Raw genomic sequence first — 24,340 nt, 5'->3', positions numbered from 1 at the left:
ATCCATGGTTCCCTAATGTTGCCATTTCTATCCCTCATTTTCACAGGGACATGTCTGTCCTGCACTCTAATCAACCTTTCCTTAAAAGACTCCCACATTTCAAATGTGGATTTACCCTTAAACAGCTGCTCCCAATCCACATTCCCTAGCTCCTGCCGAATTTTGTTAACTTGGCCTTTCCCCAATTTAGCACTCTTCGTTTAGGACCACTCTCGTCTTTGACCATGAGTATTCTAAAACTTACGGAATTGTGATCGCTATTCCCAAAGTAATCACCGACTGAAACTTCAACCACCTGGGTGGGATCATTTCCCAATACCAGGTCCAGTATGGCCCCTTCCTGAGTTGGACTATTTACATACCGCTCTAAAAAACTCTCCTGGATGCTCCTTACAAATTCTGCTACATCTACGCCTCCAACACTACATGAGTCCCATTCAATGTTGGGGGAGTTAAAATCTCCCATTACGACCACCCTATTGCTCCAATATTTTTCTATAATCTGTCTACATATTTGTACCTCTACTTCACGCTCACTTTTGGGAGGCCTGTTGTAAAGTCACAGCAATGTTACTGCACCCTTCCTATTTCTTAGCTCTACCCATATTGCCTCAGTGCTCTAATCCTCCATAGTGCAATCCTTAATCACAGCTGTGATACCATCTCTGACCAGTAATGCAACTCTGCCACCCCTTTTACCTCCCTCTCTATCCCTCCTGAAGCATCTATACCCTGGGATGTTTAGTTGCCAATCTTGCCCTTCCCTCAACCAAGCCTCAGTAATACCAATAACATCATATTCCCAGGTACTAATCCAAGCCCTAAATTCATTGCCTTACCTGCTACGCTTCTTGCATTAAAACAAATGCACCTCAGACCACCTGTCCCTTTGCATTCATCATCTCTTCCATGTCTACTCTTCCCCTTTGTCACAATGAGTTTATTATCTAGTACCTTACTGGCTTTAGTTGCTGCCTCTTTACTGACCTCTAACTTCCTAATCTGGTTCCCATCCCCCTGCCACATTAATTTAAAACCTCCCCAACAGTGTTAGCAAAAGCACCCCCTAGGACATTGGTTCCAGTCCTGCCCAGGTGTAGACCATCCGATTTGTAATGGTCCCACCGCCCCCAGAACCGGTTCCAATGTCCTAAAAATCTGAACCCCTCCCTCCTGCCATGTATTCATTCTGACTATTCTTGAATTCCTACTCTTGGCACAGTTAGCAATCCTGAGATTACTACCTTTTGAGGTCCTACTTTTTAACTCATCTCCTAACTCCCTAAATTCTGATTGTCGGACCTCGTCCCGTTTTTTACCTATATTGCTGGTGCCTATATGCACCACGACAACTGATGTTCACCCTCCCCCTTCAGTATGTCCTGCAGCCGATCTGAGACATCCCTGACCCGTGCACATGGAGGCAACATACCATTCAGAGCCGTCATGCGGTCTAACAGGAGCTGCAGCTAGACACACTTCCCGCACATGAAGAAGTCAAGGGCATCGGCCGTGTCCCTGAACTCCCACGTTGAGCATAAGGAGCATAACACAGGGATCTCCTGCCATTTTTACACTTTACCTTAACTGATTACAAATATAATATTAAATAATGAATAAGTGAAAGGAATAAAGATTTTACTTACCAATCACAATACTTACCAATACACGAAGAGTTACATTTCTCCCAGCTACTGCTAATTGGAGCACTTTCCTTACCAGCCAATCAGGTCACTGCTTTGCTGTGATGTCACTCTTCAAATTTATCGCCAAAGACCCTGTGGCCGCTGTTTAAGCAGCGAAGCAGCTCCGCCCACTCCAACAGCTGAATTCCCGCCAAAAGAAAAATGGAGTGGGAGGAAACTCAGATAGAATAGCTAACGAGTAAATGGAAAGATGAGCTGGCGGGGGAGGTCGAGGCAGGTCTATGGGCCGATGCCTTAAGCAGAGTCAACATGTCCTCATCATATGCCAGGCTTAGCCTGATACAATTCAAGGTGGTTCACCGGGCACACATGACGGTGGCCCGGATGAGCAAGTTTTTCGGGATTGAGGTCAAGTGTGTGAGGTTTGGTGGAGGCCAGCAAAACATGTCCATATGTTTTGGGCACGCCCGAAGCTTGGGGGATACTGGCATGGATTTGCAGATATCATGTCCGTGGTACTTAAAAGAAGGGTGGCGCCGAGTCCAAAGGTGGCGATTTTTGGAGTGTTGGAAGATCCGGGAACCCAGGGGATGAGAGAGGCTGACATTTTGGCCTTTGCCTCCTTGGTAGCCCGGAGACGGATATTGTTAGCGTGGAGGGACTCGAAGCCCCCAAAATCAGAAGTTTGGCTTAGTGACATGGCTGGGTTTCTCAGACTTGAGAAAATTAAGTTCGTCCTGAGAGAACCCTGGGTTCGTCCAGAGGGGGCAGCCGTTCATCAACTTCAGGGAAAGCTAAACTCTCAGTAGAGGCACTAAAAGGTTGGGGGGGGGGGGGGGGGGGGAAGAGTTAGGCTACTTTGTGTTTAGGGTAGACGGGATTAGTGAGAGATGATTTTTGAGCTATGTTCATATTTGTACCGTTTATTGTTGTAAAATTATAAATGCCTGCAGAGGGCGGCAGAGCGGTGACGCTGATTGGCTGTTGCGGGGAGTGAATTGTGGAAAGCTGCTGTTGGGTGAGTTTCTGGAACTAATATATTTCAGGCAGTGGCTAAACCCAAGACACTACACAGTAGTGTCTCCCACCCATCGTCGTCCTCTAACAAAAAAAGACTGTGTGGTGAGTTGCTGAGGTAAGCTTTTCTTTCCTTTTCCTCTCTCCACCCTTCCACCACCTCTAACCTGCGGGGAGTGTGAAAATCAGGTAAACTTTTTTTCTCTCTCTCTCTGTAATTGTCAAGTGGATAAATGGAAGGGATGGCAGAGAGAGCAGTGCAATTTTCCTCCTGCAGGATGTTCCAGGTGAGGGGCACTGTCAGTGGCCCTGCTGAGTTCACCTGCGGGAAGTGCATCCATCTCCAGCTCCTCAAAGACTGTGTTAGGGAACGGGAGCTGGAGCTGGATGAATTGACAATCATTCGGGAGGCAGAGTCGGTTATAGATAGAAGCTACAGAGATGTAGTTACTCTTACGAATGAGGGTAGCTGGGTGATGTTTAAAAGGATGGGGAAGAAGCAGTCAGTGCAAGGAGCCCCTGCGGTTGTTCCCCTCAATAACAGGTGTACCGTTTTGGATACTGTTGGGGGGTACGACCTACCAGAGGTAAGCCACGGTGGCCAGGTCCCTGGCACTGAGTCTGTCCCTGTGGCTCAGAAGGGATGGGGGGAGAGCAGGAGAGCATTAGTTATTGGAGACTCTATGTTCTATGATAGAGGCTCACAGTTGGTGTGTTGCCTCCCGGGTGCCAAGGTCCGTGACCTTGTTTTATTCTGATCGTGTTTTCAGGATCCTTAAGGGGGAGGGGGAGCAGCCACAAGTCGTGGTACACATCGGTACCAACGACATAGGTAAGAGAAGGGACGGGGATGTAAAACAAGAATTCGGGGAGCTAGGGTGGAAGCTGAGAGCCAGGACAGACCATGTTGTCATCTCTGGTCTGCTGCCAGTGTCACGTGCTAGCGAAGTGAGGAACGGGGAGAGAGTGCAGTTAAACACGTGGCTACAGGGATGGTGCAGGAGGGAGGGTTTCAGTTACTTGGATAATTGGAGCACATACTGGGGAAGGTGGGACCTGTACAAACAGGACGGGTTACACCTGAACCAGAGGGGCACCAATATCCTGGGAGGGAAATTTGTTACAGCTCTTTGGGGGGGTTTAAACTAATTTGGCAGGGGGATGGGAAACTGATTTGTCGTCCAGGAGATAGCGTTGCTAGAGTTGAGAAAGTTGAGGGGAGTGCAGTACTGAGGAAGGTACCAAGGTCACAAGAGTGGACCTGCAGTGGTTTGAAGTGTGTCTACTTCAATGCGAGGAGCATCAGGAATAAGATTGGTGAGCTTGAAGTATGGATTGGTACCTGGGACTACGATGTTGTGGCCATTATGGAGACGTGGATAGCCCAGCGACATGAATGGTTGTTGGAGGTTCTGGGGTTTAGATGTTTCTGTAAGATTAGGGAAGGTGGAGGAGCAGCATTGTTAATTAAGGATAGTATAATGGCTGCAGAAAGGCAGTTTGAGGAGGATCTGTCTACTGAGGTAGTGTGGGCTGAAGTTTGAAATAGGAAAGAAGCGGTCACTTTGTGAAGATTTCTATAGGCCCTCAAACAGTAACGGAGATGTGGAGGAAAAGATTGCAATGCAGATTTTGGATAGGTGCGGTAGTCACAGGATTGTTGTCAGGGTGACTTTAACTTTCTAAATATTGATTGGAACCACTATAATTAGAATAGTTTGGAATGGGGCTGTTTTATCCAGTGTGTGCAGGAGGGTTTCCTCACACAATATGTGGATAGACCGACAAGAGTTGGGCCACATTGGATTTGGTACTGGGTAATGATACAAGTTTAGATTTTGTTGTGGGAGAGCACTTTGGAGATAGTGATCACAATTTGGTGACTTTCACTATAGCAATGGAGAGGGATAGGAACATACGGCAGGAAAAGGTTTATAACTGGGGGAAGGGTAATTACGATGCAATCAGGCAAGAATTGGGGAGCACAAGATGGAAACAGGAACTGTCAGGATAGGCACAATTGAGATGTGGAGCTTGTTGAAGGAGCAAATACTGTGTGTCCTTGATATGTATGTCCCTGTCGGGCAGGGAGGAATGGTTGAGTGAGGGAAACTATGGTTTACAAAAGAGGTTGAATGTCTTGTCAAGAGGAAAAAGGATGTCAGGATGAGTAAACAAGGTTCAGTTAGGGCACTTGAAGGACACAAGATAGCTAGGAGGAGCTCGAGAAAGGGCAGTGAGAGCGAGGAGGGGGCATGAGAAGTCCTTGGCGGGTAGGATCAAGAAAACCCCAAGCTTTTTACACTTACATGAGGAATAAAGAATGACCAAGGTGAAGTTGGGGCCAGTCAAGGACAGTAGTGGGAATATGTGCATGGAGTCTGAGGATATAGGAGAGGCCCTAAATAATACTTTTCTTCCAGTGTTCATAAGGAGGGGTGGCCATGTTGTTAAATTTCATCCTGCAGCCCGGTCACCAGCCGTGTACCACAGGGATCAGTGCGGGGGTCCTCTGCTATTGGTAATTTTTATCAATGACTTGGATGATGGAGTTGAAGGTGGGTTAGTAAATTTGCTGTGACACTGAGATTTGTGGATAATGTGGAGGGCTGTTGTAGGCTGCACAGAGACATTGATGATGGATGCAGAGCTGGGCTGAAAAGTGGCAGATGGAGTTTAACCCTGATAAGTGTGAGTTGATTCATTTGGTAGGACAAATTTGAATGCAGATTACAGGGTTAATGGCAGGGTTCTGAAGACTGTGGAGGAGCAGAGAGATCTCGGAGTTCATGTCCATAGATCTCTGAAAGTTGCCACCCAAGTGGATAGAGCCGTGAAGAAAGCCTAGTGTGTGCTCCGATTATTAACATTGAGTTTAAGAGCCGTTGAGGTAATGCTTGCAACTGTACAAGACCTTGGTTAGACCACATTTGGAGTATGTGTGCGTTCTAGTCACCTCAGTATAGGAAGGATGAGGAAGCATTGGAAAGGATGCAAAGGAGGTTTACCGAGGCTGGCCTGGTTTGGAGGGTAGTCTTATGAGGAAAGGTTGAGGGAGCTAGGGCTTTTCTCTTTGGAGCTGAGGAGGATGAGAGGTGACTTAATTGTGGTGGATAAGATGGATGAAAGGGATAGATAGAGTGGACTTTCAGTGACTTTTTCCCGGGTGGATCTAGCTGTTAACAAAGGGGCATAACTATAAGATTCATGGTGGAAGATATAGGAGAGATGTCAGAGGTAGGTTCTTTACTGAGAGAGTGGTTGGGGCGTGGAAAGCACTCCCATCTCTGGTAGTGGAGTCGGACACTTTAGGAACTTTCAAGCGGTTATTGGATAGGCATATGGAGTGCACTAGAATGATTGGGAGTAGGTTGATTTGATCTTAGTTTCAGACTAGTTCGGCACAACATCGTGGGCCGAAGGGCCTGTACTGTGCTGTACAGTTCTATATAGTTCTATATTCTATGAAATGGTTTTAAAAAAAATCTCTTCTGCCTTGCACCCTATCTCAAACATTTTGTCCCACCTTAGCTGCTTAGAAAAATGATTGACGAGGGAAGGGCTGTGGATGTTGTCGACATGGACTTTAGTAAAGCATTTGATAAGGTCACTCATGGCAGGCTGGTGCAAAAGATTAAATCACGTGGGATGAAAAAGCTGGATGGATCCAGAACTGGGCTTGGCCATCGAAGACTGAGAGTAGCAGTGGAAGGGTGTTTTTCCGAATGGAGGTCTGTAACTAGTGGCGTTCTGCAGGGATCAGTACTCTTGTAATATATATAAATAACTTGGAAGAAAACATAGCGGGTCTGATTAGCAATTTACGGATGATGCTAAGATTGCGGGAGTTGCGGAGAGCAATGAAGATTGTCAGAGAATACAGCAGATTAGAGATAGGCTGCAAAATTAGGCAGAGAAATGGCAGGTGGAATTTAATCCAGACAAATGCGAGGTGATTCATTTTAGTAGATCCAATTCAAGTGTGAGCTATAAAATAAATGGCAGAACCATCAGGAGCATAGAGACACAGAGAGATCTGGCCATGCAGGTCCACAGATCCTTAAAAGTGGCAGCACAGGTGGAAATGACGGTTAAGAAGGCATATGCCATGCTTGCCTTCATGGGACAGAGTATTGAGTATAAAAGCTCAAATATTATGTTACAGTTATACAGAACGATGGTTAGGCCACATTTGGAATACTGTGGTCCAATTCTGGTCACCACACTACCAGAAGGACGTGGAGACTTTGGAGAGAGTACATAAAAGATTTACCAGGATGTTTCTGGTATGAAGGGTATTAGCTATGAGGCGAGATTGAATAAACTGGAATTGTTCTCCCTAGAGAGATGGAGGCTGAGGGCGACCTGATAGAAGTTTATAAAATTGTTACCGTATAGACGGGGTGAACAGTTGGAGGCTTTTTCCCCAGGACAGAATGTAAAATTAACAAGAGGGCACAAGTTCAAGGTGAGGGGGAACAGGTTCAGTGGAGATATGCGGGGAAGTTTTTTTACACAGAAGGTGGTGGTGGCCTGGAATGCACTGCCAAGTGAGGTGGTTGAGGCAGATACGTTAGCGGCCTTTAAGACTTCTCTGGATCGGCACATGAACAGACTGGGTATAGAAGGATGCAGGTGGTTGGTCTAGATGGGACTTGTGGTCGTGCAGGCTTGTTGGGCCGAAGGTCTGTTCCTGTGCTTTATTGTTATTTGTTTTTGTACCCTGATTCTGTATTTCTTTAAAACATGTTAGATCTCTAACTTCAGTGAGATAGAAAGTAAGGACATTCGCATGAAATGTCAACTCAGTTTCTCTCTCCACAGATGCAGGGTATTCTGGTATTTTCTTTTATCATTTGGATTTCCATCACCACAGTACTTTGTGTTTGTGTTTCTCCTTGCCTCCTCCTGCTCTATCAGGGTGTCACCTGGTGCTCCAGACTTTGTGCCTCCACCTTTCTGGCTTCCTGCTATTGACCACATTACTTCACAACCTCTTCATTATGTTTGTTTGTTACTGTTTGTTATTTACAGCCCAGAATTGGATTGGATTTGTTTATTGTCACGTGCACCGAAGTACAGTGAAAAGTATTGTTTCTGCATGCAGCTCGGACAGATGATTCCGTACATGAAAAGAAAGTACACAATAGGGCAAACATAAATAGGGCAGCAGGATAGCACAGTGGTGAGCACAGTTTCTTCACAGCTCGAGTCCCAGGTTCGATTTTTGGCTTGGGTCACTGTCTGTGCGGAGTCTGCACGTTCTCCCCCGTGTGTTGAGTAGGTTTCCTCCGGGCTCTCCGGTTTCCTCCCACAGTCCAAAGATGAGCAAGTTAGGTGGATTGACTATGCTCAATTGCCCTTCATGTCCAAGAAGGTGGGTGTGGCGTTACGGGGATAGGGTGGAGGTGTGGGGCTTGGGTAGGGTGCCCTTTCCAAGGGCCGATGCAGACTCAATGGGCTGAATGGCCTCCTTCTGCAATGTAAATTCTATGAAAATACACAATGTAAATACATTAACAGAGGCATCAGATGAAGCATATTGGATTGTAGTATTAATCGGTAGAGAGGATATGTGAAGAGATCAGATCAGTCCATAAGGGGGTTATTTAAGAGTCTGGTAATAGTGGGGAAGAAGCTGCTTTTGAATCTGTTCGTGTGTGTTCTCAGACTTTTGTTTGTCCTGTCTGATGGAAGAATCTGGAAGCGTGAGTAAACCGGATGGGAGGGGTCTTTCATTCTGCTGCCTGCTTTCTGAAGGCAGCAGAATGTGGAGTCGGAGTCAATGGATGGGAGGTGGGTTTGTGCGATGGACTGGGTGGTATTTACAATTCTCTGTAATTTCTTACGGTCTTGGGCCAAGCAGGGCCGAGCAGTTGCCATAAGGCTGTGATGCAGCCAGATAGGATACTTTCTATGGTGTACCTGCAAAGATTGGTAAGAGTCATGTGGACATGCTGAAGTTCCTTAGTTTTCTGAGAAAGTATGGGCGCTGTTGTGCTTTCTTGGTCTTAGATTGATGTGGGTGGAGCAGGACAGGTTGGAGATGTGCACACCTAGGAATTTGAAACTGCTAACCATCTCCACCTCGACCCCGTTGGTGCTGACAGGGGTGTGTACAGTACTTTGCTTCCTGAAGTCAATGACCAGCTCTTTAGTTTTGCTGGCATTGGGGGAGAGTTTGTTATTGCACCATGCTCCTGTACTTTAGCTCATCATTGTTCGAGATCCAACCCACTACGGCCGTGGTTTTCAGCAAACGTGTAGATGGAGTTGGAGATGGAGGCCGTTCGGCCCATTGTGTCTGCGCCGGCTCCCAAAAGAGCAACCTAGCTAGTCCCTTTCCCCAGCCCTATCTCCATAGCCCTCTAAATGCATCACTTTCAAATATATATCCAGCTCTCCTTTGAAACCTCCTATGGAACCTCTTATGGAATCCACCTCCACCCTCTCCCAACAACACTCTGAGTGAAGCAGTTTCTCCTCATCTCACTCCTGGCTCTCTTGCTAATCAGCTTGAAAACAGAATATCCTTCTTTCCCCTGTCAAAATTGTTCATCATTTTAAACACCTCAATAAGGTCACCTCTTAATCTTCTCTGCTCCAAGGAGAACAAGACCAATTTTTCCAATCTTTCCTCATTCCGGGTATCATTCCAGTAAATCTCCTCGGCACTCTCTCCAGGGCTTTAACATCCTTCCTTAAATAAGGTGCCCAGAACTGAACACAATTCTCCAAATGTGGTCTGACCAATGATTTGTAAAGGTGTAACATCACTTCTCTTTGCTTCATGAAGAGGGGAACAGAATATGAAAGCAAAGTTACTCTCCTGCTTTTTAAGCACCCGCACCTTGCCCAGGATTTGTGTACATGGTCACCAAGGTCTCTCTGTTCATCTGCACTTTTCAAAATGGTCACAGAATATAATCAAACAGATTTCAGTTCACCCAAACCTCACTCCAGCATCATACAAAATGTATTCAAATTTCATGTGTTATCTTTAATTTATTAAAGCTAAGTTTGACAAAATCAGCTTCTGAAAATACAGTTCCAGTAACTAGCCGGGTAATTGAGATTCCACATTTCCCAGCACTTTGACCGCTCGGCACTGTGGCTCTGGGATGCAATTGGAAGACCGATTCTCAGCTCTTCCAACACATTGAAGCTGCCCAGGGCACTGGGTGAAGCCCCTACCTGAGATTCAACAGCCAAACTGCTTATGTAAATTCCCATCAGCCTGGTCTTTCCATTAACTGCATAATGTTTTCTTCAACAGAACAAAAGCCGCCAAAATTCTGTGCTGCAAGGGAACAACAGCCATGTCAGTGGCAAAGGATGATGGGACAGCGGAGAGCTTCTGGGAGGTCAGTCACATACCCTGCCCTGCATTCCACAATGCCCCCACCGTGCCCCAACTGCACACAGCCGTATTTTCCCGGTTACCGTGTGATATTTCTCCTCCCGCTTACCGTGTGATGTTTCTCTCTCTCTTCCTGTGTTTCAGTTCTGCTTACTCTGTCTCTCCTCTCTCTGTAGCCAGGGCAGTACAGGCGAACGGTCAAGCGTTTTGACGACGGTCACCGGCTCTGCAATGACCTGCTCAGCTGTTTCCAGGAACGGTCCCATATTGAGAAGCAGTACGCGCAGCAACTAACCAACTGGTCCCAGAAATGGAAAACCCTAGTGGACAAGGGTAGGTGTCTGGGAGAGCAGAATAGCCCCAAAACCAGCAAGTGAATCCTGTCAGGCAGTGTGTCTTCACCCCTGGAGTGTGTCTCTCTCACGTCACTGAGTCCACACAAGTGAGGGGGAGAGGAAATCAGCATTTTGTCCTGTCCTGTGGGGTCACTGCACCCCACCCTCGTGGGGTCACTACATCCCCCTGGGTGTCACACTGTAAGAGTGGGGGGGGGAACAGGCTGTGGGGAGAAGGCAGGAGGCGCTGTGGGTGGCGGATGGGGGCCGCTGGAGGAGGGGGGGCCCCGCTGTGGGACGAGGAGGAGGGGGAGGCCACTCTGTGGGGGGGGGGAGGAGGGCCCGGCTGTGGGACAAGGAGGAGGGGGGGCGGCTGTGGGACGAGGAGGAGGAGGGCCCGGCTGTGGGACGAGGAGGAGGGAGGTGGCTGTGGGACAAGGAGGAGGGGGGGGCGGCTGTGGGACGAGGAGGAGGAGGGCCCGGCTGTGGGACGAGGAGGAGGAGGGCCCGGCTGTGGGACGAGGAGGAGGGGGGGCGGCTGTGGGACGAGGAGGAGGGGGGGGCGGCTGTGGGACGAGGAGGAGGGGGGGCGGCTGTGGGACGAGGAGGAGGGGGGGCGGCTGTGGACGAGGAGGAGGGGGGGCGGCTGTGGGACAAGGGAGGAGGGGGCGGCTGTGGGACGAGGAGGAGGGGGGCGGCTGTGGGACGAGGAGGAGGGAGGGCGGCTGTGGGATGAGGAGGAGGAGGGCCCGGCTGTGGGATGAGGAGGAGGAGGGCCCGGCTGTGGGACGAGGAGGAGGGGGGGGGCGGCTGTGGGACGAGGAGGCGGAGGGCCCGGCTGTGGGACGAGGAGGCGGAGGGCCCGGCTGTGGGACGAGGAGGAGGGAGGGCAGCTGTGGGACAAGGAGGAGGGGGGGCGGCGGTGGGGAACGAGGAGAGGGGGGCGCTGTGGGACGAGGAGGAGGGGGGGGCGGCTGTGGGACGAGGAGGAGGGGGGCGGCTGTGGGACGAGGAGGAGGGGGGTGCTGTGGGACGAGGAGGGGGGGGCGGCTGTGGGACGAGGAGGAGGGGAGTGACCTGTCAGAGTGGATGTTCTGTTGGTTTGACTGTGGGGCGGGGGGGGGGGGGGGGGGGGGGGGGGGGGGGGGGGGGGGGGGGGGGGGGGGGTTGCGGTTGTCAGTCGGGGGCTTTCTGCCAGGTGAGGGTGGCTGGGCCTGCCTTGTGAGTGGCTGGAGGGGGGTGCTGCTGGAGGTTGTTGGGACTCATTTTACCTTCTAATAAGAGTTGATAGTCTGGTGATTGAAGGGTCAATAAAGACCCCTTTATTGCTCTGCACTTAAATACATTTGAATAAGATCTTAATAATAAACGTAAAAACAAAATATCAAACAATACATTAAAGGGTTAAACGCATGGCAAAAAAAATCATAAAACATAAGGTATTAATTTAACACAAACAGGTAGCTGATTAAAGAATTCAGGACAAAGCCCTCGACCACAGGTATTTTCAGGAAATTCTTATCTCTGGTTTAACCACTCATTTACTTTCATTGGTTTCTAATTCTCAGATGAGACCTCTTGGTTTGTTCAAATGAATGTCTGTTACTTCGAGGATGATTTATTACTCAAACATTGGACATCACTTTAAGATTGACTGGTGCCTATCAAACCTAGCTCAGCGTCTACGTGCACAATCTCAGGAAAATTATTGGATATGTTTCTCGCGCGTTCCATGCTACACAACTCGGCCCGGAGACCTTGCTGTAACTGATTAGTTAATTAGACTGAGAACAATCTTAGTGCTGAATACACTGGAATACAAAAGCTAATTCATTATGTGAAACAATGACTGGATTCCCACAATCAAGACACTTTAATAATTTTACCTCTCGGCTATATGCATTCAACTAGCAGCTAAAACTATATCAATACTCTATCTGAGGGGCTGCCAGGAGGTGGGAGAGCGATATCGTGGTGGAAGAAACAGTGTTGGGTTTTGATTTGTGCACACTGGGTGATCAGGTGTGGAGATGAGGGTAGTTTACATGGACTTCAGCAAAGCTTTTGACAAGATCCCACATGGGAGACTGATAAAGAAGGTAAAAGTGCATGGGATCCAGGGTAACTTGGCAAGTTGGAACCAAAATTGGCTTAGTGATAGGTGGTGGTAGAAGGCTGATTGTGTGATTGAAGGCTTGTGTCCAGTGGCATACCAGGGGGATCAGTGCTAGGCTCCTTATTGTGATATAAGTAAATGATATGGATTAGAATGTGGCGGAATGATAAATAAATTTGCAGATGACACACAGATTTGGCCGGGTAGTTGACAGGGAAGTTGTAGATGGATTGGTTAGTTGGGATGGAATAGTGCAGATGGAATTTAACACTGAAAAGTGTGAGGTGATGCACTTTGGAAGGAGCAACAAGACAAGGGAGTACTCGGTGGCAGGTATTAGGCTCCTTCCTGTTTGTCCCCTCATTTCCTCTTATTGTTTTTGCTGTTTCACTTTGATCCATGGATGATTAATGGACATCTCACTTGAAAGCAAGCAGCCTGAACATTTCAATCCAGCAGGAAGAATCTGGAAGGCTGTGCTGGTTTAAACTGGAGATTGCAGACTGGCCGGCACCAGTGACCGAGAGATGGGTTCGACTCAGTTGATTAGCTGGTGGCCAAAGAATGCTCTGCCTGTAACAGGTGGTGATTGGATATTATTCCACTGGAAGGCTTTTCGGACTCCTGAGGTTCCAGCTTGGTTTCAGTTTTGATTCTGACAGCAAGAAGCAGACAATACTCTGCTCACTCTCCAAAAAAATCCAGCTGCCTCTCTCCAGAAACCCACTGCCATGGCTGACTCTCTCCAGAAAGCCTCTGGATGTGTTCTCCTGAGACGACAGAGACCTGAAACAAAATTTGATACGAATCAGTGCACAGGAAAGTCATCACGGGCTGCAGACAAAGTCAAGGATCTAGTTTTTCAACCAGAGTATGTGAATGTTTATTTCTAAAACCAGATACCTGAAAGAATTCACAGTAAAAGCCTTGAACTGAAGGCCGGGATTGATGCAAGGCTGCTAACAATACACCATCTGAAGCAAAGAATCTTATCTTTTGGCTTTCAACCTTATCGAGGAACTACAGCAACTGTTCATTCCTGTCTGGCACAAAAGCAAAGGGGGTAAGAGGTCCAATCTTTGGCTTACAAAGGAAATTAGAAATAGTATCCGATACAAGGGAGAAGCATACAGATTGGCCAAGAAAAATAACAGGTCTGAGGATTGGGAGCAGTTTAGAATTTAGCAAAGAAGGACGAAGGCATTGATTAAGACTTTCCGAAGGCGTTTGACAAAGTCGAAAGGAAGCTTGCAGGGAACATAAAGACTGACACTAAAAGTTTCTACAGATATGTAAAGAGAAAGAGATTGGTAAAGAGAAATAAAGGCCTGTTATGGTGCAGGGTTTAGAGAACCCCAAAGTGTATCATGGAGTTCATCTGACCCACTGCTTTTACTAGATTGTGGTATGGAGAGCACACGGCCCACTCTACACGTGTGGTGCAGCAGAAATGGAAAAGTAATTTTTAAAGCAAAACAATGTTTACTCTATGAACTCAGTTAACCTTTTAAAAACATACAGTGAACATCTTAGCAACCATCAATTCAAATACACCCCCCAAAGAATACAACACTCCAAGTAATCCATAATCTTTCCTTTTAACATCCATAAGACAAAACCCCTTTTTACAGGTTTAAATTCGCTACTGAGAGCAATTATCACTCTGAATTCACCAAATGATCTAGAGATAGTTTTTAGATGGAGAGAAATCGAAATTACACCTTATTTGGCTGGCTTCAGCTCCAACACTAAAACGAAACCAAAAAACACAGACACACCCAAGCTTTTCCTCAAAGCGAAACTAAAAAGCAGAGCCATAGCTCAGCTCCACCCACACTCTGACATCACTGCAACCACTTGAGCAGACAAACATTTCTTAAAGTGACATTCCCCTGGCAGGCCCCCTACAGACTGAAACAGGGGGAATGCATAATAAGGGACAAAGAAATAGCTGAGCAATTAAATACATACTTTGGCTCTGTCTTCACAAATGAGGACACAAATCCGATCCCAGAAATGTTGGAGAATGAAAGGTTTAGTGAGAGGGAATAACTGAGGGAGATCAACATTAGTAGAAAAATGGTGCTGGGAAAACTGATGGGATTGAAGGCAGATAAATCCCCAGGGCCTGAGAATCAGAGTGGTTAAGGAGGTGGCTCTGGAAACAGTGGATGCATTGGTAGTCATCTTCTGGGATTCTATAGACTCTGGAACTGACCCTGCAGATTGGAGAGTAGCTCACATCACTCCGATATTCAAAAAGGGAGGTAGAGAGAAAGCAGGGAATTATAGACCAGTACGCTGAACATTGGTAGTGGGGAAAATGCTTCAATCCATTATCAAGGACTTTATAGCAGAACATTTAGAAAGCAGTGGCAGGATCAGTCAGAGTCAGCATGGATTTATGAAGGGAAAATCATGCTTGACAAATCTGTTGGAATTCTTTGAAGAGGTAATCAATACAGTTGACAAAGGGGAGCCAGTCGATGTGGTATATTTGGACTTTCAGAAGGCATTTGACGAAGTCCCGCCAAAGAGATTATTGTGCAAAATGAAAGCGCAAGGGATTGGGGGAAATGTATTGAGGTGGATAGAAAACTGGTTGGCAGAGAGGAAACAAAGAGTAGGGATTAGTGGGTCCTTTTAAAATTGGCAGGCAGTAACTGGTGGGGTACCACAGGGATCGGTGCTGGGACCACAGCTATTCACAATATATATTAATGATTTGGATGAGGGAACAAAATGTAACATCTCAAAGTTTGCAGATGATGCCAAGTTGGGTGGGAGGGTGAATTGTGACGAGGATGCAGGGATCCTACAACATGATCTGGACAGATTGGGTGAGTGGGCAAACCAATGGCAGATGCAGTATAATTTGGATAAGTATGAGGTTATTCACTTTGGAAGCAAAAACAGGAAGGCAGATTACTACCTGAATAGTTGTAAATTGGGAGAGGGGAGTGTGCAGCGGGACCTAGGTGTCCTTGTGCACCATTCGCTGAAGGTAAGCATGCAGGTGCAGCAGGCGGTAAAGAAGGCTAATGGTATGTTGGCCTTCATTGCAAGAGGTTTTGAGTATAGAAGCAGGGATGTGTTGCTGCAATTGTACAGGGCCTTGGTGAGGCCACACCTGTATTGTGTACGGTTTTGGTCTCCTTCTCTGAGGAAGGATGTTCTTGCTCTCGAGGGAGTGCAGCGAAGATTTACCAGACTGATTCCAGGGACGGCGGGACTGTCATATGAGGAGAGATTGACGAGGTTGGGATTGTTCTCTCTTGAGTTCAGAAGAATGAGGGGGGGGATCCCATAGAGACTTATAAAATTCTCACAGGACTAGACAGGGTAGATGCAGGGAAGGTGTTACCAATTATGGGTGTGTTCAGAACCAGGGGGTCACAGCCTGGGGATTCAGGGTAAACCATTTCGGACAGAGATAAGGAGACATTTCTTCACCCAAAGAGTGGTGAGCCTGTGGAATTCATTACCACAGGAAGTAGTTGATGCTAAAACTTTGAATATATTCAAGGGGCGGCTGGATATAGCACTTGGGGAGAATGGGATCAAAAGCTATGGGGAGAAAGCAGGATTAGGCTATTGAGTTGGATGATCAGCCATGATGGTGATGAATGGCGGAGCAGGCTGGAAGGGCCAAAATGCCTCCTGCTCCTCTTCTATGTATCTATGTATTTATGTATTTTGCACCCCCCCCCCCCCCCTCCCTGTGTGTGTGTGTGGATAGAGGGTGGGGAAGCTAAAGTGGGAGTCGGGAGTTAAATGATAGTTAACCAGTTGTATTTACTGCATATTTTGTTATAGTTCTTGTCATAAACGGTAATTGTGTTTACGTTTACAAACCTGGTGGCTGTAATATTGGGCAGCCAAGGACCAAAGGCTCTAGTATTTTCACAAGAATTATAGGTTAATTCCTTGTGTTGGCATGTGGGGCTGGAATTGACTGTGCTCTTGCCCAGGTGTATGGGACACTTGCCTTTATCAGTTGTGATGTGGAGATGCCGGCATTGGACTGGGGTGAGCACAGTAAGAAGTCTTACAACACCAGGTTAAAGTCCAACATGTTTGTTTCAAACACTAGCTTTCGGAGCACTGCTCCTTCCTCAGGTCCTTGCTCACCTGAGGAAGGAGCAGTGCTCCGTAAGCTAGTGTTTGAAACAAAGATGTTGGACTTTATCAGTTGTGACACAGATTATGAGAGCAGAGGTTATGCTGGAGCTGCACAGAACTTTGGTGAGGCCACAGCTGGAGTACTGTGTGTAGTTCTGGTCACCACACTCTGGGAAGGATGTGATTGCACTGGAGAGGGTGCAGAGGAGATTCACCGGGATTTTAGCTATGAAGAGTGGCTGAATAAGCTTGGGTTGTTTTCTGTAGAGCAGGAAGGCTGAGAGGTGACCTGATTGAGGTGTATCAGATTGAGGGATATTGACAGGATGATAAGGAGCAGCTGTTCTCCGAAAGCTCAGTTACAAGGCAACGCAAGTTCAAGGTGAGAGGCAGGAGGTTGAGGGAGAATTTCAGGAAATTCTTGTTTACCCAGAGGGTAGTGAGGGTCTGGAATGCACTGCCTGGGAGAGTGGTAGAGGCGGGTTGCCTCACATCCTTTTAAAAAGTACCTGGATGAGCATTTGGCACGCCATAACATTCAAGGCTATGGGCCAAGTGCTGGTAAGTGGGATCAGTGTAGATTTTGTGGAGTTTTGTTGGTGTAGACTCGATGGGCTCTTCTGGGTAGGAGTCACTCTATGACTCGCATGCTGCAAATATTTCCATGATTTAAATGTTTAATCTTCCCCATATCCTGTTTTATACCTCTCTCACTCCCTCTCCGGCTTTTCCCCCCCCATCCCCCCCACCTCTCTGCCTCTCTGTCCCTCCACCCCCTCCCCTCTGGCTCTATTCCTCTCCCATCCCCTCTGGCTCTCCCGCCATCCCCTCTGGCTCTCCCGCCCATCCCCTCTGGCTCTCCCCTGCCATCCCCTCTGGCTCTCCCCTGCCATCCCCTCTGGCTCTCCCCTGCCATCCCCTCTGGCTCTCCCCTGCCATCCCCTCTGGCTCCTCCCTGCCATCCCCTCTGCCCCCCCCCCCCCCCCAATCCCCTCTGGCTCTCTTCCCCGCCATCCCCTCTGGCTCTCTTCCCCGCCATCCCCTCTGGCTCTCTTCCCCGCCATCCCCTCTGGCTCTCTTCCCCGCCATCCCCTCTGGCTCTCTTCCCCGCCATCCCCTCTGGCTCTCTTCCCCGCCATCCCCTCTGGCTCTCTTCCCCGCCATCCCCTCTGGCTCTCTTCCCCGCCATCCCCTCTGGCTCTCTTCCCCGCCATCCCCTCTGGCTCTCTTCCCCGCCATCCCCTCTGGCTCTCTTCCCCGCCATCCCCTCTGGCTCTCTTCCCCGCCATCCCCTCTGGCTCTCTTCCCCGCCATCCCCTCTGGCTCTCTTCCCCGCCATCCCCTCTGGCTCTCTTCCCCGCCATCCCCTCTGGCTCTCTTTCCCCCCCCCCCCCCCAATCCCCCCCTCTGGCTCTCTCCCACCATCCCCTCTGGCTCTCTCCCACCATCCCCTCTGGCTCTCTCCCACCATCCCCTCTGGCTCTCTTTTCCCCTTCTCCCCCATCCCCCTGCGGCCCTCTGACTATCTCCACCCCCCTCCTGTTCCTTCTTCTCTTCCTTACCCCCCCCCCCCCCCCCCGCCTATCTTTCACTCCACCCCCGCCTGTCTGTGGCTCTCCCCCCTCCCCGTCCCGTCTTTGGCTCCCACCCTCCTTTCCTTCTCCGTCTCTGGCTCCCGCCTTCCTTTCCCTCCCCGTCTCCGGCTCCTGCTCCCGCCCTTAACCCTAAACCCACCTCACCCACCCCCCCGCAATCTCCCCACTTCTGCTCCCCATCACCCACTCCCTCCCTCGTCACCCTGTTTCTCCTCGTGCTCTTTCTCCCTCTCCTTCCCCTTCTCCCTCTCTGTCGGGTCCCCTCCCTCTCTCATGTCCCTCGTCCCCAGGAGCACAGTACGGGACTCTGGAGAAAGCGTGGCACGCGTTCATGACCGCTGCAGACAGACTGAGTGAGCTTCATCTTGAGGTGCAGAACCATTTATCTGCTATCGATTCCTTGAGAGTGAAGCAATGGCAGAAGGAGGCCTTCCACAAACAGCTGATTGGGGGCTTCAAGGAGAAAAGAGAAGCTGAGGATGAGTTCCACAAAGCTCAGAAGCCCTGGTTGAAAAAGCTGAAGGAGGTGAGGCTGTCACTGGGTGATGTGGAGCACGGATTGTCTCTTACTGGAGAGCAGTCTCAGTGTAGCAGACGGAAGGAGCAATCATTTCTGGCGGGGCCAGTTTCTCAGTGCCCACCCTCTGACCGGGCGGGCCAGTTTCTCACCCCCCTCCCCCCCCCCACACTTGATGGGCCGGTTTCTCAGTTTCCCCCTCACTTTATGGGCCGGTTTCTCAGTTTCCCCCTCACTTTATGGGCCGGTTTCTCAGTTTCCCCCTCACTTGATGGGCGGCTTTCTCAGTTTCCCCCTCACTTGGTGGGCCGGTTTCTGAGAGTTACCCCCCTCCTCGCCTCATTGGGCGGGCGCTTTCTCAGTTTCCCCCCTCACTGGATGGGCCAATCTTCGAGGTCTCCCCTGGCCAGGTGTCCAGTTGGGCTAAACAGCTGGCTTGTAATGCAGAACGAGGCCAGCAGTGTGGGTTCAATTCCCGTACCGGCCTCCCTGAACAGGCGCCGGGATGTGGTGACTAGGGGCTTTTCACAATAACTTAATTGAAGCCGACTTGTGACAATAAACGATTATTATTATTATTATTACTATTATTTCTTAGTCGTCGTCCCCCCTCCCCCATAACGGGTGGGCCGGTTTCTCAGTCTGCACCCCCCCTCCCTCCCTCCCCCCCCCCCCCCCCCCCCCAAAATCACCAGGTGGGCCAATTTCTAATTTTTCCCCCTTGCCTCAGTAGGTGGGACAGTTTCCCCGTTCTCTTCCCCCCCCCCCCCGCCGCCATACACACACACACCAGGTGGGACGGTTTCTCAGTTTTTCCCCTCACTGGATGGGCCTGTTTCATAGTCCCCCTAACTGGATGGGTCTGTTTCATAGTCCCCCTCGCTGGATGGGTCTGTTTCATAGTCCCCCTCGCTGGGTGGGCCGATTTCAAAGTTCCCCTATCACTGGGTGGGTCATCATCTCAGTCCCCCCTCACTGGGTGGGTCGGTTTCTGTTTCCCTGCTCACTGAGTGGACTGGTTTCACTGTTTCCACCCTCCCCGTCAGTGTGTGGGCCGGATTTCAGTCGTCGTCGTCCCCACTCCTGTGTGCGCCAGTTCCCCCACCCCTCACTGGGTGGGCCTGTTTCTCAGTTTCTACCCGCCCCCCCCCCCCCCCCCCCCCCTCACTGGGTGGGCCTGTTTCTCAGTTTCTACCCGCCCCGCCCCCGCCCCCCTCACTGGGTGGGCCTGTTTCTCAGTTTCTACCCGCCCCCCCCCCCCCTCACTGGGTGGGCCTGTTTCTCAGTTTCTACCCGCCCCGCCCCCGCCCCCCCTCACTGGGTGGGCCTGTTTCTCAGTCTCCCCGCCCCCCCCCTCACTGGGTGGGCCAGTTTCTCAGTCTCCCCCCCCCCCCCCCCCCCCCTCACTGGAAGGCCTGTCAGCCCCCCCTTCCCCCCCCCTCACTGGATGGGCCTGGTTCTCAGTCCCCCCCCCCTCACTGGAGGGGTCTGTTTGTCAGATCCCCCCCCCCCCTCACTGGATGGGCCTGTTTCATAGCCCCCATCACTGGGTGGGTCATTATCTCAGTGTTCCCTCCCCCCCCCCCCCCCCCCCCCGGATGGGCCGGTTTATGTTTCCCTGCTCACTGGCTGGGCTGGTTTCACTGTTTTCTCCCCCCCCCCCCTCCTGCGTTGTTTTCTCAGTTCCTTCACCCCTCACTGGGTGGCCTGTTTCTCAGATTTCCCCCCCACCACAGAGTAGGCCGCTTTCTTGGTTTCTCTCACACACCCCCATCGTTGGATGGGCCACCTGGGTGGGCTGGTTTGTCAGTTTTTCCCTCAACCCCCGCCTCACTGGCTGGGCCGGTTACTCAGTCCCCCTCATTGGGTGGACCAGTTTCTCGGTTCCCCCCTCCTGTTGTAGATGGGAATGAATTCCACTTGGCCTTTGCTGCAAGGTAGTGGACGTCACTCTGAGTCACGAAGTGTGATCTCCACAGCAGCAAAGCTGAGACGTTGTTGAAAGCTGATGTGTCCCTGGTTGATGGCAAGAGCTTGGGTGAACATTGGACTTTGCCATTCCTCAGTATGTCTGTATGTCGCTGTCTTTTGTGGTCTGCACCATTTGTTATCTATTCACTTTGTTTCTCAGGTAGAGCTGGCCAAACATAGTTATCACAGTGCGTGCAAGGAGGAGCGTACAGCACGCACCCGGGAGAACCATGGCAGAGCTGACCAGTCAATGTCGCCGGATCAACTCCACAAACTGCAGGAGCGTGTGGAGAAAAGCTCGCAACAAGTGGAAAAGGTCAGAAAGCAAGGGAGAGGATCCACGAGGGAGGGAGAAAGTGGGGGAGAGAGAGGAAGTATGGGGGAGAGAAAGAGAGGGAGCGCATGCACAAGGGAGGGAGAGAGGGTGCATGTGAGAGAGGTGGAGAGGGAGGGAGAGAGGGAGTGCTTGCGAGGGAGGGAGGGTGAGCTGGAGCACGCATGAGAGGGAGGGAGCACGAGGGAGGTTAGAGGAGAGGGAGCGCAAGGGATGTTAGAGGGGGGGAGTGGGAGTGTGAGGGAGGGGTGTGGAAAACCACTTACTGTATTTTATATATATATATATATATATATATGTATAGTGGTAAACCACTGTTACTATATTGTATATATTGTTTGTTGTCTCTGCTGGCTCCGCCTGTGGCTCCTCCCCTCGGGCTCTGTATAAAATTGGCCAACCTCTGGTCCTGCCCCAGTTTGGGAGCAGTTGGCAGCAGATTCTCGTTTAGCTTATTCAAGCCACAGTTTTGTTCCACAACTCGTCTTTGTTATAATTGATGGCACATTAATTTAATAAGCGAAACGCTTAAGCTGGATGCATCACTCGAGCCTGATCGCCTGGAACTGGACCCCCAGGCAGCTGACGCCACTGCGATATTCGAGCACTGGCTAAGCTGCTTTGAAGCTTACCTCGAATCTGCAACCGACGCCGTCGCCGACATCCACAAGCTTCGAATGCTCAACGCCCGGCCCGCAGGTTTTCCTCCTTGTCAGGGACGCTGCCTCGTACGCGGAGGTGATAACGCTGCTGAAGGGCACTATGTAAAGGCAGTAAATGAGGTGTAAGCTCCTTGCCACGAGGCGTCAACGCCCCGGAGAATCGCAGGCCGATTTCCTGCGCACCTTGTGGGTACTCGGCCGGAACTGTAGTTGTCAGGCAGTATCGGCTGTCCAGCACACGGAGCTGCTGATCAGGGACGTCTATGTCGCTGGCATAAAATCTAACTATCCATCAGCGCCTGCTAGAAGCAGATACACTCGGCATCCAAGAGGCAGTGCAGCTCTCGAATTTGATGGAAGTGGCCTTCCATAAAATGGATGCCTTCACCTCCGACCACGCGGCACCCTCATGGAAGTCGTGGGCGCCGCCATCACCTGACCCGGGTATGTCGCAAGCCTGTGCCGTGCATCAATCCGCCAACTCCGGAGGCACGGGATGCTACTTCTGTGGCCTGGGTAAGCACCCCAGACAACGCTACCCAGCACGGAGCGCGATCTGCAACGGGTACGGAAAGAAGGGCCACTTCGCCAAAGTCTGCCAGGCCTGGCCTGTTCCTAAAGTTTCCAGACCCAGCAGCAGCAGCGCTGCGTGTTGTCTGTCGGGACTGCCCCCATCTACCATGTCACCCGTCACTTGCGACACGTGGGGGCCGCCATCTTTGACGCCATGTGTGGCCCTTGGCCCTTGGCCCATCTTGGAATCATCCCGCCGCCTCCCGGAACCCCTGCTCACCCAGTCGTACGCTGGCCTCCGCTACTCTCGACCAGCCCACCCGCCTTCCGAAGCTCGCCTTCATCACTCTCGACCTCATCACCTCACTAAATCTATGATGGCCGCCCGTATCAACGGGCACGAGAAGACCTGCCTCTTCGACTCCGGGAGCACTGACCGTTTCATCCACCCAGATACGGTAAGGCACTGCACCCTCCCAATTTTACCCGTGACCCAGAAAATCTTCCTGGCTTCTGGATGACATTCCGTGGAGATCCAGGGGTACTGTGTTGCAACCTTTTTGGTACAGGGCGTAGAGTACGCTAATTTCAAGCTCTACGTCCTCCCTCTGTGCTGGCCTATTACTGGGTCTTGATTTTCAGTGCCACCTCCGAAGCCTTACCTTGAAGTTTGGTGGACACCTGCCCCCCCTCACTGTCTTAGGCTCGCGACCCTTAAGGTCGCTCCACCCTCGCTCTTCGCTAACCTCACCTCGGACTGTAAGCCCGTCGCCACTAGGAGCAGACGATACAGTGCCCGGGACAAGGCCTTTATCAGGTCAGAGGTCCAGCAACTCCTGCGGGAAGGGATCATGGAGGCCAGTACCAGCCCCTGGAGAGCCCAAGTGGTGGTCGTCAAGACTGGGGAGAAGCACTGGATGGTCATTGACTACAGTCAGACCATCAACCGGTATGCGCAGCTCTATGCATACCCCTTCCCCGCATATCTGATATGGTCAATCAGATTGCGCAGTATCAAGTCGTCTCCATTGTTGACTTGAAGTTTGCGCACCACCAGCTCCCTATCCGCCCGGAGGACCACCAATATGCTGCCTTTGAGGCAGATGGCTGCCTCTAACACTTCCTCAGGGTCCCCTTCGGCGTCACCAATGGGTCTTCCAACGAGTGATGGACCGAATGATTGACCAGTACGGGCTGCGGGCCATGTTCCTGTATCTGGATAATGTCACCATCTGCGGCCATGACCAGCAGGACCATGACGCTAACCTCCGACATTTCCTCCACACCGCTAAGCTCCTTAACCTCTCATATAAGGAGAAATGCGTTTTCCGCACAACCGGCCTTGCCATCCTTGGTTACGTGGTGGAAAAAGGGCCCTAGGGCTCGATCCCGACTGCATGCGCCCCCTCCTGGAACTTCCCCTCCCCCACTGCCCCAGGGCCTGAAAGAGATGCCTGGGTTCTTCTATTATGCCAAGTGGGTCCCCAATTATGCGGACAAGGCCTGCCCACTTTTCCGCTGACGGCTGAGGCCCGCCTGGCCTTCAACCGCATCAAGGCAGATATTGCCAAAGCCGCAATGCACTGTTCCAGGTGGAGAGCGATGTGTCTGACTTTGCCCTGGCTGCTACCTTCAACCAGGCGGGCAGGCCCGTGGCTTTCTTCTCCCGTATCCTCCAGACCCCCGAAATTCGACACTCCTCCGTCGAAAAGGAAGCCTAAGCCATTGTAGAAGCTGTGCGACATTGGAGGCATTACCTGGCTGGCAGGCGATTCACTCTCCTCACTGGCCAACGGTCGGTTGCCTTCATGTTTAATAACACACAGTGGGGCAAGATCAAGAATGACAAGATTCTGAGGTGGAGGATTGAACTCTCCACCTATAATTATGATGTCTGGAATCGACCTGGGAAGCTCAATGAGCCCCCGGATGCCCTCTCCCGCGGTACATGTGCCAGCGCACAAGTAGACCGACTTCGGGCCCTCCACAATGACCTCTGTCACCCGGGGGTCACCTGTTTTTTTTTTTCATTTTGTCAAGGCTCGCAACCTGCCTTACTCCATCGAGGAGGTCAGGACCATGAACAGGGACTGCCAGGTCTGTGCGGAGAGCAAACCGCACTTCTATCGGCCAGACAGAGTGCACCTGGCAA

The 24,340-nt window shown here is 50.6% G+C and overlaps 1 protein-coding gene across 8 annotated transcripts in view; it reads left to right on the top strand.

Moving 5' to 3' along the window:
• pacsin3 (protein kinase C and casein kinase substrate in neurons 3) overlaps positions 1-24,340 on the top strand; it is a 144,296-nt gene that overhangs the window by 72,310 nt on the left and 47,646 nt on the right. For all 8 annotated transcript variants that reach the window (XM_038807249.1, XM_038807242.1, XM_038807248.1 and 5 more), the window contains 4 exons: positions 9,940-10,027; positions 10,200-10,356; positions 18,482-18,717; positions 20,840-20,995. In XM_038807249.1, the coding sequence (XP_038663177.1) occupies positions 9,940-10,027; positions 10,200-10,356; positions 18,482-18,717; positions 20,840-20,995 (637 nt within the window). The remainder of the gene's footprint in view (positions 1-9,939; positions 10,028-10,199; positions 10,357-18,481; positions 18,718-20,839; positions 20,996-24,340) is intronic.

This window comes from Scyliorhinus canicula, chromosome 9 (genome assembly GCF_902713615.1).
Source record: "Scyliorhinus canicula chromosome 9, sScyCan1.1, whole genome shotgun sequence".
Taxonomy (NCBI): Eukaryota; Metazoa; Chordata; class Chondrichthyes; order Carcharhiniformes; family Scyliorhinidae; genus Scyliorhinus; species Scyliorhinus canicula.
This window is presented reverse-complemented; position numbering and strand designations above follow the sequence as displayed.